This window comes from Pseudophryne corroboree, chromosome 4 (assembly GCF_028390025.1).
Source record: "Pseudophryne corroboree isolate aPseCor3 chromosome 4, aPseCor3.hap2, whole genome shotgun sequence".
Classification (NCBI taxonomy): Eukaryota; Metazoa; Chordata; class Amphibia; order Anura; family Myobatrachidae; genus Pseudophryne; species Pseudophryne corroboree.
This window is the reverse complement of record NC_086447.1, coordinates 685,216,722-685,232,951: the sequence shown is the minus strand read 5'-3', so window position 1 is coordinate 685,232,951 and position 16,230 is coordinate 685,216,722. Positions and strand designations below refer to the sequence as shown.

Here is a 16,230-nt window from a genome sequence, read left to right as displayed (position 1 = left end):
GGCGTTTATGGGTGTCAACTGACCGTTTTATGGGAGTGTTTGGGCAAACGCAGGCATGTCCAAGCGTTTGCAGGGCGGGTGTCTGACATCAATTCCGGGACCAGACAGGCTGAAGTGATCGCAAGGGCTGAGTAAGTTCAGACCTACTCAGAAACTGCACAAAATGTTTTTGCAGAGCTCGGCTGCACAGGTGTTCGCACACTTGCAAAGCGAAAATACACTCCCCCATAGGCGGCGATTATCTGATCGCAGCGCTGCAAAAAGTAGCTAGCGAGCGATCAACTCGGAATGACCCCCATAGTACTTTCTGCCTGCGTCAATGGGTTCTAAATAAGATTCTTCAACTTTACGGACTTTCATTTTGTATCATGTTTTTCTGTACCAAATCAATTTGGTATAATAAATGCTGCCATGGATGTAAAGAAAACCCCCAAACTTAAGGCTGATGGGGGTAATTCTGAGTTGATCGCAGCAAGAACTTTGTTAGCAGTTGGGCAAAACCATGTGCACTGCAGGGGGGGGGGGGGCAGATATAACATGTGCAGAGAGAGTTAGATTTGGGTGTGGTGGTGTGTTCAATCTGCAATCTAATTTGCAGTGTAAAAATAAAGCAGCCAGTATTTACCCTGCACAGAAACAAAATAACCCACCCAAATCTAACTCTCTCTGCACATGTTATATCTGCCTCCCCTGCAGTGTTAATGGTTTTGCCCAACTACTAACAAAGGCCCTCATTCCGAGTTGTTCGCTCATTGCCGAATTTCGCTATATTGCGATTAGTCGCTTACTGCGCATGCGCAATGTTCGCAGAGCGCATGCGCTTAGTTATTTTACTCAAAAGTTAGGTATTTAACTCACGGCATTACGAGGAATTTTCTTCGTTCTGGTGATCGGAGTGTGATTGACAGGAAGTGGGTGTTTCTGGGCGGAAACTGGCCATTTTATGGGTGTGTGTGAAAAAACGCTGCAGTTTCTGCGAAAAACGTGGGAGTGGCTGGAGAAACGGGGGAGTGCCTGGGCGAACGCTGGGTGTGTTTGTGACGTCAAACCAGGAACGAAACTGACTGAACTGATCGCAGTGGCAGAGTAAGTGTCGAGCTACTCGGAATCTGCTAAGAAATTTCTATTCGCAATTTTGCTAATTTTTCGTTCGCAATTCTGCTATGCTAAGATACACTCCCAGAGGGCGGCGGCTTAGCGTGTGCAATGCTGCTAAAAGCAGCTAGCGAGCGAACAACTCGGAATGAGGGCCTTAGTTACTGCTGTGATCGACTCAGAATTAACCCCATTATGCACACTGGTTTTGAAGTTACATGCTTTAAAGCTGTCATTTTGTAACAATCTGCTATTAAAATTACACTTGCAGCTCAGCTAATTGAGCTAGGGAGTTGGGCAGGGTCTCATTTTAAAGCTCATTTAATGGGCTTTCGTGTGGTGTGATATAAAACACAGTAGTATGTTTCCATAAAAATTAAAGATGTAAATTGTTTTACAGTCAAAATTTAGATTTTCTCAAAATGCCAATTTTTTACATTTTTGATAAAAAAAATATTTTCTTCTTTTCCAATGGGTCAACCGCACAATTTCAGAACAACAAAAACTTTGCAAACTTTTGCCATCATAAAGATGATTTTAGTTTAGAACCTGCAACTGCTCATGGCAAAGGGCATTGTGATAGTGTAGGTGGCACAGTGAAGAGCTTAGCATCCCAAGCAAGCCTGCAACATCCATGTGATAATCAAATTCTTACACCACTGCAACTTTTTGACTGGGCAGAGAAAACATTACAGGAATGCATTTTACTTTTTCAACACAAGAAGAAAATATTGAGACAGAAATATTTCTAGATGATCACTTAAAAAACACAGTAACAATTCCTTCACTACTTAAACCCTGCCTAAACCTATCCTGTCCATGGACCACTTGTAATCGTCCAGGAAAATGTAAAAGACGGCATATTCAACGCAATTGAAGTGTCCACTTACGTTTGTGAGCCTGTGCAGAAGTGGGATCAGGTGCTGCCTTTAGAATCTCGTCCCCAAACACACCTAAAGAGAAACGTATATTCCTATACTGTAGTGAATTGGAAAAAATATTGTTTTGTTGATTTTTAAATACAATTTTCAAAAATAAAAGCTCAATTGATCCTATCATGATCCAAAAATAAAACTTTGGGAATGTATTAACAACAGTTTGATCAATTTTTGAGAGTTTTTTCAATATCTAAAAAAAAAGTAGCTTTTTGGGAAAATAAAAAGTTTGATTTAAAAAAGTGTTTTTCTAATTTTATGGAAACATACTGCTGTGTTATATATCATATGAAAGCCCATAGAAAGAGGTTTAAAATGAGACCTTACCCAACTCTAGCTTGATTAGGTGAGCTGCAAGTGCAATTTAAAGAAACATAAATAGCTAAATTTTCATGTCAAAATTACAGCTTTAAGGCATGGGCGTAGCTACCATAGGTGCAGGGGATGCGGCTGCTATAGGGCCCGTGTTATCTCTGGGGCCAGAGCCTTCCCCTGCTCCTTGTTGCTGAGCCCCGGCGGCGACGCTGGTAGATTTTACTTCAGCAGGTGTGGCTGCTGCACTGCAGCCGCACCTGCTCACCCGGCCGGCTCCGCCTCTACTGAACTATCTGTGCTAATTAATGCTGGGAGTAGGCATGGCTGAGTCTGCAGGGTGCATCCCTGGACCACGGCCACGCCTCCTCCCAGCGTCTGTGAGGAGACACAAGACGGAGTCAGGCAGATCGGGAGAGCGATGAGTCGGCAGCGGCCCAATGGTGAGTAAAGCGGGAAGTTCACTGGGGAAGGGGAGTTTTGAGTAATTCGTGGGGGGGGGGGGGCGGCATTCAAGGTGGCAGCCGGGAGCATAATTTTATGCTATGGGGCCCCGACTGACATAGCCACGCCCCTGCTTTAAGGGCATATAAATTCAAAACCAGTGTGCTTATCAGCCGAAGTTTTTATTTTTTTGTTTGGAGGGGGGAGGTTTACACCCATGGCAGCACTTATACCAAATTTCATTACAATCTGAAAAGGTCAGTTTGAAACCTGTACTGATTTGGTGTGGAATAACCTGTAGACCTATTGGAGCTTGAACTTATGTTATGTGTCCTTGACTTGTGCTTTTGCTTGTCTGCTACTGAGAAAGTTCTGAAGATACTGTTGACAGGGATTTCTAAGTGGCAATATGCCAGGTCGATACCGGTTTATTTGTGCGGTGTGAAAGGGGTATAAGACTCTTAAAGCCTTCCAGGATTCAGGTGTCAGTGGCAATTTCATCACTACCAAGAAGGTCCAGGAGTCAGGAATTTCCCCTGTGCATCTCCAGATCCCACTATGTATTATTGGAGTGGACAGAAATAACCTTCTTTGTTGGTTACGCAAGCATGCTTCCACATTAGACTTGAGTAAACTCCAAATCTTGTCATGGGGATCTCAGTGCCAACAGAGGTGCTTGCCGACATTCAGACCCCCACATTGTGTTATTCAGAGTTCAACCATCACCCTGGATGATCCTTTGCCAGCTCCATACCAGTCTTTCAGAGATGCATTCAGTAAGAAGGCCTCTGAAACACTACCAGCTCATTGGGAGTTGGACTGCATTATAGACCTCTAAACTGGGAATATGCCTCCCCATGGAAGATTCTTCCCTTTGACTATTACAGAGAATCAGGCAGTGACCGATTACATCAATAAGGATCTGGAACAGGGTTTCATCAGTGAGTTCATATCTCCAGCTGGTGCTGGACTCTTCTTCATCAAAAATACGGTTGGAAACCTCAGACCCTGTATTGATTACCAAAGTCTGAATGCCATTACGTTTAAAGAATGGTACCCCTTACCTCCAATTTTGGAACTGTTTGAATAAAAGGGGCAAAGATCTTTACCAAATTAGAATTTGATCAATCAGGGCTGGTGATGAGTAGAAGACAGCCTTTAACACTCAGGATGAGCATCTTCTGAGTTTGCCTATAATAATATAGGTCATTCTCCAAACTTCATCCAGTATGGACAACATCCTGTTTTACTGGAACTGACAGCCCTCCAGTTGATATCTCTTCCAGATGTTCATGGTACTGTGAGATGCTTTTTTAGTATTTAGAGGGGAGTGTAGGCAATTCTAAGCAAAGTCTCTTCGCGATACAAGTTCTTCACTGGCAAGAAGAGAAGGAGAACTCCTCTATTTAAACCCACAGAAAATGTGTGGCTGTCAACTTGGAATCTACAGTTCAAGGTTCCTGCCATGAAGCTGGTATCAAGATATATCTGTCCTGGATCGGTATGAAATACCGGTCAAAATCCCGACAGCAATTGACCAACAGTCAAAATCCCGACAAGGTCAAAATCCCGACATGGACAAAAAACAGACACATTTAAAATACAGACAAGGTCAAAATACCGACATGTAAAATGCCAACAGGTCAAAATACCGACATGCGTTTTCCTTTTTTTATGTATAGGTCGACATGGACACCATATAAGTGTACCACGTGCCTCGCTGCGCTCGGCACACTATTATATTCCCCCTCCGGGTCCACTGGGATCGTAAAGTATGAACAAGTCGGTTTCAATGAAAAAATCATGTCTGCATTTTGACCTGTCGGCATTTACATGTCGGTATTTTAACTTTGTCTGTATTTTAAATGTCGGGATTTTGATCTTGTCGGGATTTTGACCGTCGGTCAATTGCTGTCAGGATTTCGACCGTCTGGATTTTGATTGGAGGTAAATTGACTGCATCCCATCTGTCCTTATAAAATTATCCAGGCAATTAATCTTGTAGCATTTCAATGACAGCTTCCTGGCACACTTCAGATAGCAAATGTATTCCATGTTTCCCATCTAATGCCTCTGGTTCTGAATCAGTTCTCATTATCTAATAACATCCTCCTGTCATTTCGGTGAATTATCAAGATGAGTATGAAGTGAAGCAGGTCTTGTATTGTAGAGTTTCTTGGGGCACGGTGCAATTTCTGGTAGATTGGAAGTTACTGGGCCCTGAAAAACACTGTTGGGTCAAGGCCTTGGATATTCATGTACCTCAGCTACTCCAGAAGTTCCATTGAAGGTTTGCTAACAAGCCATTTATGGTCTGTTGATGGCCACCCCTAGATTTGGGGGGTGGGGTGTTATGTCACAGCATGCTGCACATCTTCTTTCACTTATTAGGTCTAGCAGCGCTGGTGTCCCGGTTAATGATGGGCAACCCGCTGCTGAGGTTGCTGAGGTCATACACCAAATGGTCACATTTGGTGTATGTTTTTAAACTCCTCCCTTTAAAAGGGAGTCTCTGAGCGCTGAACAGTGCCAGTATATAGGCTCTAATACCTTACTCTATCCATCCGAGAGTTTGTGAATCGAATGTAGTCACCATTTTTAAAATAACATTTTTGCTAAAAAAATATAAGAAATCATTTGCACTTTTTTCATTGGTCCATTTCTACTTCAAATCTGCCAAATTGTATCATATGACATTTTAAAAGTGTTCCATCATGAAATGTGTTGTGTTATTGGCACAGCTATTAGAAAAGTAATGACAACCCATGATATTTATTATCCATTTCAATCAGGATTCAGGAGAAGACATAGCACTGAAACAGCCCTGGTGTGTGTGTTAAATGATCTTCTGATGGCAAGAGACAGAGGTGACTGTTCAATATTAATCCTTCTGGATCTCTCGGCAGCATTTGATACCGTGGACCATGGGCTTCTGATTGAGCGACTGATACATTTCTGTGGTCTGGATGGCACAGTCCTAAGCTGGTTCAAATCATTTCTCACAGGCAGGTCACAGAGAGTATCGTCTGGATTATACTCATCACCACCAGTGCCATTGCCATGTGGTGTCCCACAAGGTTCTATACTATCCCCCATGCTTTTTGCAGTATACATGCTCCCATTGGGCGAAATAATCAGGCGCCATGGCCTGGTCTACCACTGCTATGCAGATGATACACAACTGTACTTGTCCTTTGCTCCGGGCACTGATAACCCAATAGCAACCCTAAATGGCTGTCTAGCTGAGCTACAGGACTGGATAAGCGCCAGTTGGCTGAGACTGAACCCGGATAAAACAGAGGTCCTTATAATATGACCGCAACATCAAAGGACAAGACTGCAGCATAGCCAACCAACTGGAATTACACTCGGGGATTCAGAATTACAGACCAGTGATCGTGTGCGGAATCTTGGCGTTGTCCTGGATGGCGGCTTGACACTTAAACATCAGATATCAGCCACAATCAAATCCTCATTCTTTCACCTGAGGAACATAGCCAGAATCAAGCACTTAATTCCCTTAGATGATATGCCAAAAGTCATACATGCATTTGTATCATCTCGATTAGACTACTGTAATGCCCTCTACCTTGGTTTCCCAGCAAAAGAATTGCAATGCTTACAGCTGGTGCAAAACACAGCTGCCAGGCTGTTAACCAACCAGCCTCGTTCTAGCCACATAACACCCATCCTCTACTCCCTTCACTGGCTGCCTGTAAGATGGCGAATCATCTTCAAGATTGGCTTACTGAGTTTCAAAGCATTACATGACCAGGGCCCAAGGTACCTGAAACAGCTTCTGACCCCATACTGCCCCACTCGATTACTGCGTTCTGTAGATGAAGGACTTTTAGCAGTACCTAGAATCTACCGTAATTCATCTGGAGGTCGAGCTTTTAGTAATGCGGCTCCGACTCTATGGAACTCACTTCCCCGCACAGTGCGAGAGGCCCCAACTATAGAATCCTTCAAAAGTAGACTCAAGACTTTCCTGTTTACTCAAGCATTTCCATAATGTCCCTTTTAGTATCTTCATGCTTCTGTATTTTATGAAAATGTACTTCATTATTTTCTGTACTATATTATGCTATGTATCTGTTAAGCGCCTTGAGTCCTATTGGAGAAATAGCGCTATATAAATAAAATTATTATTATTATTATTATATGCGAGCCTATTACACTTAGAGCACCATGCACATTCAGCACCATGTACACTAAGAGCACCATCCACTGAGGGTAGAACTGGAACGCTGCAAGAAATTTCTCATACCCGCTGGCGTTAATTACAACTGTTATCTGGATTGTCATACTAGTACAATGCATGTAAAAGGGCCTGATAATAAATAGCTTATACTGTTTATACTAGTTTTCCATTTTCTTAAAACAGCCTTTTCCTGAATGCATCTTGTTCTATCCATGTATGTCATCACTTTAAGCTGCATTGGGACAGCCTACAGTGCCCGCCATTGACCTTTAAAATCTAATAGCAATGGCATCTTTATCGCAGGCGCAGCAACACGCTGATAACAACAAACCATTCTGGACTCTGCGACTGGTCAGTGAAACAAGTGAGGTGGACACGCTAGAAGTGAAGAAAGATACTGAGCGTATAGATGAGATAAGAGCCATGAAACAAGCCTGGGAGATGGCAGAACCAGGTCGAGCTGTCAAGGTAATGTAAACAATGGATGAATATGTAAATAATACAACTGAAGAACCCCTTAGATGGTAATGCAGTTTTATGTTCTGACTCTTTCATCATAAAATAAGCTAATGTGAATTGTATTTTTAGGCTTTGCAGTCACGCTTGCAGTTTGTGAACAAGTACATGCAGAAAGCCACTGCTGGGCCTGTAACAGATGTATCTTACGGCAGACAGGCTCCTGCTGGAGAGGAAGGTAAACTTAACAGTACACATAGTCAAACAGGAAAGGCGCTATATTGTATCAGGGTTGGACTGACCCACAGGGGTACAAGGGAAATCCCCGGTGGCCCCACACCTTCCTCTAATGTCAGGTTTCAGACTGTGCACTCATATTATACATTGTTACCCCTGGAATGACTGCACCAACCCGACATTATGCCTACTCTCTAGATTTTCTTATTGTTTTTCTGTGTCATTTTTTTTAATTTGAAATACTAAAACATTTGTACCATGTACTATTTTTGTTATGTCTGTAAAGCGCCTTGAATCCTATGGGAGAAAGAGCACTATATAATTAACATTCTTCATGTTATTGTTAGTTGTTACTCTACAGCAGGCCTGGCCAACCTGTGGCTCTCCAGCTGTTGTGAAACTACACATCCCAGCATGCCATGCCATAGTTCTAACATTACCTAAAAATAATACAGTAGCAGGGCATGCTGGGATTTGTAGTTTCTCAACAGCTGGAGAGCCACAGGTTGGCCAGGCCTGCTCTACAGTATTATTGGGTCAGTTACATTGTGTCCATCAGACCTGGGTCGGGTAATTTGCACCCTCTCCTCCCTCTCGGCACCACTGTGTGCATAGGACCTCTCTATGCTACCTTTCACTTCTAACTTGGGTGGTAACCTAACCCATACCTCCCAACATGACCCTCTCCAGGAGGGACAGAATGCTCTGCTCCTGGACTCCCCTCCTAATGTATGATTGCCATCACCTGTGCTGAAACACATTTCTTATCCATTTACCTGTTCAAAACAGGTGCTAGCAATCATACATTAAGAGAGAAGTCCAGGAGCAGAGCATTTTGTCCCTCCTGGAGAGGGTCATGTTGGGAGGTATGACCTAACCACACACTAGAGACAATGGCTGCCATGTTTTATTATTTTCCTTCCTCACTATTGGGTTATCATATTGCATGAGACTGCCAGTCAATGCCCAGGTTGACCTACAGTACATGACAAGCTGACTAACAATGTAGTTGTGTGACAGGTCCACTTTACCACATATGTCCTATGCAGATCATGCGAAGGAAAACATTGATTTGTTTATGTTAAATCATACTTGTCTACCTGACCCTCTCCATGAGGGAGAAAATACTCTGTTCCTGGACTTTCCTGGTAATGTATGATTTCCATCACCTGTGGTGAAACACCTTTCTTATCAATTAACTAGCTCACCACAGGTGATGGCAATCATACATTACCAGGAAAGTCCAGGAACAGAGCATTTTCTCCCTCATGGAGAGGGTCAGGTAGGCAAGTATGTGATAAATTAAGAAAATAAAAATATAATAAACACATTGAAGCTGTAGCAACACAGTACTAGTGTAACAGAAAGTATCTTTTTGCAGGGGTGGGCAATAAGCGGCCTTCTAGTTGTTGTAAAACTACACATTCCAGCATGCCCTGCCATAGTTTTGGTTTTAGCCACACTAAAACTATTGCAGAGCATTGTCCACCCCTATTTTTGTGGATTATTCAATTTGCCACTTGGGGCTAATATTCTGCTAATTACCATGTGGTGTGAGGAAAGTTTATTCCCTTAAATAGACTTTTTCCTGCAATGAAAATTAGGGATTAAGACGAGGAAACTCACTGAATACATGTAGACTGTGGAATCAATGGATTTTCCCCATACGTTAACCCCGATGTTGCCTTTTTTCTTAATCCCAGTTTATTGAATTGGGCTGGTGCTACAATTAGCTGCAGGCAGGGCCGGTTCTACACCTTGTGGCGTCCAGTGCGAAAGTTTCCACTGATGCCCCCCCCCCCCCGCGCAGCAAAACAGTTTGTGAACATTAGGGGCGTGGTTTCATAGGGGAGGGTCGTGGCCACAGTTAAGCCCACAGTAGCTGTGCCCCCAGATTTGCCCCAAGTAGTTGTGCCCCCCAGTAGATTTACATCCAGTAGTTGTGCCCCACTGTACTTGTGCCCTCCTGTAGATTTGCCCCAGTAGCTGTGCCCCCAGTTAATTTGCCCCCAGTAACTGTTCCCCGTTGTGCCCCTAGTAGTTGTGCCCCTTGTAGCAGTGCCCCCTGTAGTAGTGCCCTCAGTAGCTGTGCCCCTTGTAGCTGTGCCCCCAGCTGATTTGCCCCCAGTAGCTGTTCCCCCTGTAGCAGTGCCCCCTGTAGTTGTGCCCACTGTAGTTGTGCCCCCTGTAGATCTGCCCCCAGTAGCTGTGTCCCCTGTAGTAGCGCTGCTTTGAAACCCTAAAAAAAACAAAACAATACTTACCAGCCTCGCTCCTGCTTCCGGACCGCTGCTGCTGCTGTCTCCGGGCGCCGGCTCCTCTCTATGGGAGAGACATCATGACTTGTCTCCCATAGCAGCATCGCACTGACACTAGGGATCAGTTTTGACCTCTAGCGTCAGTCAGCGACGCCAGCTGCAGCGGGTGTACACGTCGCTCACTGCAGCCGGGGAGCGGGGAGGGATGGAGGATTAGTAGCGGCTCTTGCCACAGCGGAGGCGCCCTCAGGGTAGCGGCGCCCGGGCAACAAAAAAAAAAAGCCTACTTTCCCGTGGCAAGAGCCGCTACTGGCTGCAGGGTAAACCCTGTGGCTTATTGAATATGCCCCGTAAAGTCCTATTACATGTTCACTTTCTGTAGTTCAGACTATTGTATTCTTTTACTTGGAAAGAGCAACTTTTCATGGTTTGAACTGACTTGACAGGAATAAGCAGCTTTGTATAACCTGTAAGCCTTTGAAGACTGCAAGGAAATAAATCCATAGCATTTAGCACAGAGAAACAGGACTCTTATGGATTTTACAGGCTATGACTCATAGTTATGATTATGGAATAGATAAATAACTAGGGAACACTATTAAACATCTGTACTTTCTAAAATGTCAGTTAATAAGTTAATGACACTTTCTGATTAAGTAACAGGCATTTGAATAGTATAAAAAAAAATTCTAAAATACAATAAGAGAATTATAGTTCTTGACATAATCGTCTTAAGGGAAACATTCCAGTACATAGATTAGGACACACTACGGAAGTTTGTTTTGTGGTTCTTAGCTGGGCATCAGTGGCTGAAACACTGAGATGTGATGCAAAGGCAAGAAATAAAATAGAAAATCTATATTTCAAATAATGAACAAGAATATCCACTGGGTGTATGTACCAGTGTTGTAGTAAAGATGATTTATATTACCACAATAAAGGGATGTCTGTGAGCTTATTCATTTACCAATGGGTAAATAGATATTGTCACCAAGAGACTGAACAGAGGACTGATTGTTGGTGAAGTAGGCAGTGTGGCTATCAGATGCGGCTGGCAGTTGGATATTATTGGCGCAGCAAGTAGAGTGATTCAGACCTGATCGCTGGGCTGCTAACTTTGATGTCCTGCGTTCAGATAGTCGCCGCCTCCAGGGGTATATCCGCCATGCAAGTGTGCGATTCCATGTGTACGCTGAGCTGCAAAAATCCAATGTGTGCAGTCTCTGCACTGCCCAGGACTTATTCCTATAGTGCGATGAGAACAGGATGATCGGGGCCGGAGCTGACGTCAGGCACCCATCCTGAAAACGTTTAGGAACGTCTGCGTTTTTCCAGACACTCCCAGTAAACAGTCAGTTACCACCCACAAATGGCCTCCTCCTGTCAATCACCTTGCGAACGCCCGTGTGATCGTTTTTTTCGCACCATCTCGTCGCTGACCTTGTCCCGCGGCCGGGCATGGTAGCAGTTGGGGGAGCCTTTGATCACCAGCTGCTCTGCTCTGCAAAGCAGCCGGTGATCACTGAAAACATGCTGTGTGCACTAGCACGTCATGTATTTAGTGCTAGGAAGGGAGCAGGGGGCTGCCCAGCTGCTCGGGAGTGCTGGGCGTGCCCCCAAAAGGCTGGAAAATGGGTCCGTTTGATGAAGCCATGCCCACTCAGGCAAGGCCACGCCCCTCATAACCGAGACCATGCCCCGACTGCGCCAAAGGTAAAATTGGGAGGTATAGTATATTATATGTGGTATTCAGTGGGGGTATAGCTCTGCTATATGTGTATGCAGTGTTGGTGTATATCTCTGCAATACAGTATGTGATATGTGGTATGCAGCGAGGGTCTATCTCTGCAGTATACGATATGTGGTATGCAGTGGGGGTATATCTCTGCTATATGTGTATGCAGTGTTGGTGTATATCTCTGCAATACAGTATGTGATATGTAGTCTGCAGTGAGGGTCTATCTCTGCAGTATACGATATGTGGTATGCAGTGGGGGTATATCTCTGCAGTATATGATATGTGGTATGCAGTGAGGGTCTATCTCTGCAGTATACGATATGTGGTATGCAGTGGGGGTATATCTCTGCAATATATGATATGTGGTATGCAGTGAGGGTCTATCTCTGCAGTATACGATATGTGGTATGCAGTGGGGGTATATCTCTGCAATATATGATATGTGGTATGCAGTGGGGGTATATCTCTGCAGTATATGATATGTGGTATGCAGTGGGGGTATATCTCTGCTATATGTGTATGCAGTGTTGGTGTATATCTCTGCAATACAGTATGTGATATGTGGTATGCAGTGAGGGTCTATCTCTGCAGTATACGATATGTGGTATGCAGTGGGGGTATATCTCTGCAGTATACGATATGTGGTATGCAGTGGGGGTATATCTCTGCAATATATGATATGTGGTATGCAGTGGGAGTATTTCCTGTATGTGGTTTGCAGTGCACCTGCTCTGGGACAGTGGCTGTGCAGATCCCAGTGGCTGTGCGCACAGACTCAGCATCAGTCACAGATCACTTGATTATCGAAGGTGTGAGTAGCTGTATAGTGGCACAGCATGGCCGCAGGAGCCATAGTACATTCATACACGATCGCAGTCGCAGTCTTAAACTCGACCCTAAAATGGTTGCAATAAATCACAGTATTTATTTCTTTGCCACCTACAATATAAATTAATCTTTTAAAAACAATAACCTTATAAAGTCATGGAAGTGGCACATAGAGACATGGAGGGGCACATTGAGGGGCACGTAGAGTCATGGGGGTGTCACATATTTTCATGTCGACCCAATGGCCGCGTCAACCTATTTCTAGTGTAAACCTAGCCATTGTCGACCAATGGGTGTCGACCTAATGGGTGTCGACCTAATTGGTGTTGACCCTGAGTCCCATACCCAGCATTATGTGTGAGGGACACTACTACTTGCACATTATGTGTATATGGGGTACAACTGTGTAGTGTAACGTGTATAAGTGGCACTACTGTGTGTCATAACATGAATAAGGGACACTACTATGTGGTGTAATATGAATCAATGGCACTACGTCCGGTGTAATGTGAATAAGATTGTACTACTATGTGGCGTCATTTAAGTTGGGGAATCTATTGTGTGACACTGACCACACCCCGTTTTTGCAGCAAGCGCTTTCCCATTATAAAGTGTGGAAGGGGAGGCTAGTTTATGGTTTGCAGGGGAGGGTACCGAACAACCTGTCATTATTTTAATATTTCTTTTACAGGGGGACTTTAGCTACCAGTGGGACCTTGTGGTTCTCCAAGTACCAGCATGCGTGGGAGGCTTGCTGGGCCTGTAGTCCATATTACATCTAACTTTTACTGAATTGCTATCAACTCGACACCCACTGCCCAGAGGTGCCAGGGATAGTCCCGGGCTTCAGCTCAGACCTTGGGTGCCCTGGCCCTCTTTATTGGGGGATCCCCACTTCCCCAGAAATACCCAGACAGGGCTGATTAGTTAGGGGGGAGAATGCTTTGGCCAGAGGACCCCATCCCCATGATTTTTTATTTATGATTATAACTAATGACTTTACACACAAAAACCTGCACTGATATCACTGATCAGTGTAGACTTCTGACAAACTCGCACTCACATTAGTAGTAGCCTCGAGCTCTCGAACATGCAGGCTATTGCAAAGTGCGAATTGTGGTACAAACTCGCATCAGACTTACAGAAAGTTTACTCACACCCTATTACATTTAACCCAGCATGTTTTTTAACACAAATTTCCCAAATTTCCTGATTAAGGGGCTAATTCAGGTTGGATGACAAATCGCGATCCAACCAGAATTATTACGATCGCCCCACAAGCGCGTGCTCAGCGCCCGTCCTGCGCATGCACCCTCACTTTCTGCGGGGGGGGGGGAGGGGGCGCAGAAAATGCGATCGCCTCTGCCTGATTGACAATCAGGCAGAGGCGGTTGCGGGGTGGGGGAGGGAGGCAATGCTCTGTTTCCAGGACGGAGACGGAACGTTGCGGGGGTGGTGCGGCGTGAACGGGGGTGGTGCAGCGCAAATTGGGGTGTGTTGGGGGCGTGATCACGGTGCTGCGTAACGTCACATGCAGCCACTGCGATCGAGAACATGGCGGCGGGGCTCCTGCAAGTGCAGCTAAGCTGCGCCGGCAGGAGCCATCATCTGCTTCTACTAACAAGCAGAAATTGCAATGTGTTTGCAAGTTCTGCTTGTTGAACGGGGGGAGGCGGCGGTCGGCATGCTGGGCGGCCTTGCCCTGCGATGGTCGGCCCCCAGCATGCGATTCAAAGGATTGCAAATTCTGCTAATTAGCAGCATTTGCAATCCTTCCTCAATTAGGCCCTAAAATCTGGTAAAATCCTTTTTATGAATACATTTTGTTTTATATTACTTCCAGTTGAACTACCTTTCAAAATCCAGGAATCTCATTCAAGTGATCTAAATGTGACCGCTCCAAAGGTGCAGTTAGAACCTCTAGACTTGACACCTTTTATGAGGTAAGCAATGCAATATTTTATATAATGTACGGTATACAGTGATCATACTATACTGTATATTTCTGTATATAATGTCTTGGTACAATATGTCCATTGCACACTGACAAATGGACAAAGGTTAAACAATTTATTTGATTATTATTATCCTTTATTTATATGGCGCCACATGAGATCCGCAGTGCCCAATTACAGAGTTAACATAAGCAAAACATGAAGAAAGTGACTTACAGTTCAATACAATATAGGACAAGTACAAACATAGCTGCGTCAGTACAGCACTGACATAAGTATAAGGGTGTCAGAAAACCAAAGGATTTGGTGCCATCAAAGGGAGTATTAAAAAGATGATAGGTTAAGTAAGAGACGTAAAAGCACATGAGGGCAGAGGACCCCGCTCGTGAGAGCTTACATTCTAAAGGAGAGGGGCACACAGACAGGGGTGACACAGATGGGGTGTAGTACGGCTGACCGGCGGTCAGGAGACCGCCGGTCAGCTTACCGACGCCGGGATCACGGCGGGGAGGGGCGAGTGCAGCAAGCTCCTTGCGGGCCCGCTGCGCTCGCCACGCTGCGGGCTCGGTGGCGACCTGCGCCGTGGACACCCACGAGTGGGAATAGTCCCTGTTGGTCGGCATGCCGAACATCGGGATAGTGAGCGGTTGGGATGGTGGAGGAGGTCATGTGACTGTCGGTCTCCTAACCGCCGGTCACATGAATACCACCCACACAGATGGGGTAGAAAGTGAGCGTGGGCCACAGAAGGCTTAGGATGAGAGACGGCTGGGTTTGGTTTTATCTCTACTTTTGTTTTTTCTACAGTACAGATTGAGTCTCCCATATCCGAAATGCTTGGGACCAGAAGTATTTAGGATTTTTCAATATTTTGGAATATTTGCATACCATAATGAGATGTCTTGGGGATGGGACCCAAGTCTAAACACAAAATTCATTTATCTATATATATAAATGCGAAAGCCCTGACTGACTGACTCATCACTAATTCTCTTTCTACCCGATATGTTAGGAAGCTGAAATTTAACATAGGTATTCTTCAGGTGGGAAATAGGAAAACTATGTAATTAGAATTTTAATAAACCTCCCCTAGGGGGATGAACAAGGGGTTGACATAATGACGTCATTACCAATGCATGACTTGCTTTGCGTGAACGATAACATCCAAACGGACAATCGGATCAAAATTTGGATTGCCCCTCCAGTGTGTAGAATTAATCAACTACAAAAATGGTCCTAACACTTTTTATCATATCTGCTACGGGTGCTCCTCAGGTAACGCCAAGCACCATGGATTAATATTTAATTACATTAAGATGTCTCAAATTTACATCTCTATAGATCTTCCAAATTTTTAACACTCATTTATATTTACAACCGTGAAAATCCGAAACTCCCGTGCGAGGAACGGGTAGAACAGCTAGTGTATCATATACACCTAGCCTGATGGTAATTTTATATAATATTTTTAATAATTTTGTGCATGAAACCAAGTTTATGTACGTTGGACCATCAGAAAGCAAAAGTGTCACTATCTCAGTCATGCTCAAAAAAGGTTTGGATATCGGAGTTTCAGATATGGGAGACAACCTTAATATCACCTGTAGCAATTGTAACCAAGGACAGATCTAGAACAACGTGACAGGGGGGGCACCACGACATAGGAAAAGGGGTGGCGGCGAGATGGCAGCCAGGGAGCGGCACTGCGGGAGGGCAGTGCAGGGCTGCATGTCGCGTCATTGGGGCAGAGCAAGGCATAAGACGCACT

At 44.6% G+C, this 16,230-nt stretch overlaps 1 protein-coding gene across 2 annotated transcripts in view; it reads left to right on the top strand.

Annotated features, from left to right (window-relative positions):
• ADGB (androglobin) overlaps nt 1-16,230 on the top strand; it is a 943,967-nt gene that overhangs the window by 897,903 nt on the left and 29,834 nt on the right. For both annotated transcript variants that reach the window (XM_063917880.1, XM_063917881.1), the window contains 3 exons: nt 7,294-7,458; nt 7,579-7,684; nt 14,351-14,450. In XM_063917880.1, coding sequence (XP_063773950.1) covers nt 7,294-7,458; nt 7,579-7,684; nt 14,351-14,450 — 371 coding nt within the window. The remainder of the gene's footprint in view (nt 1-7,293; nt 7,459-7,578; nt 7,685-14,350; nt 14,451-16,230) is intronic.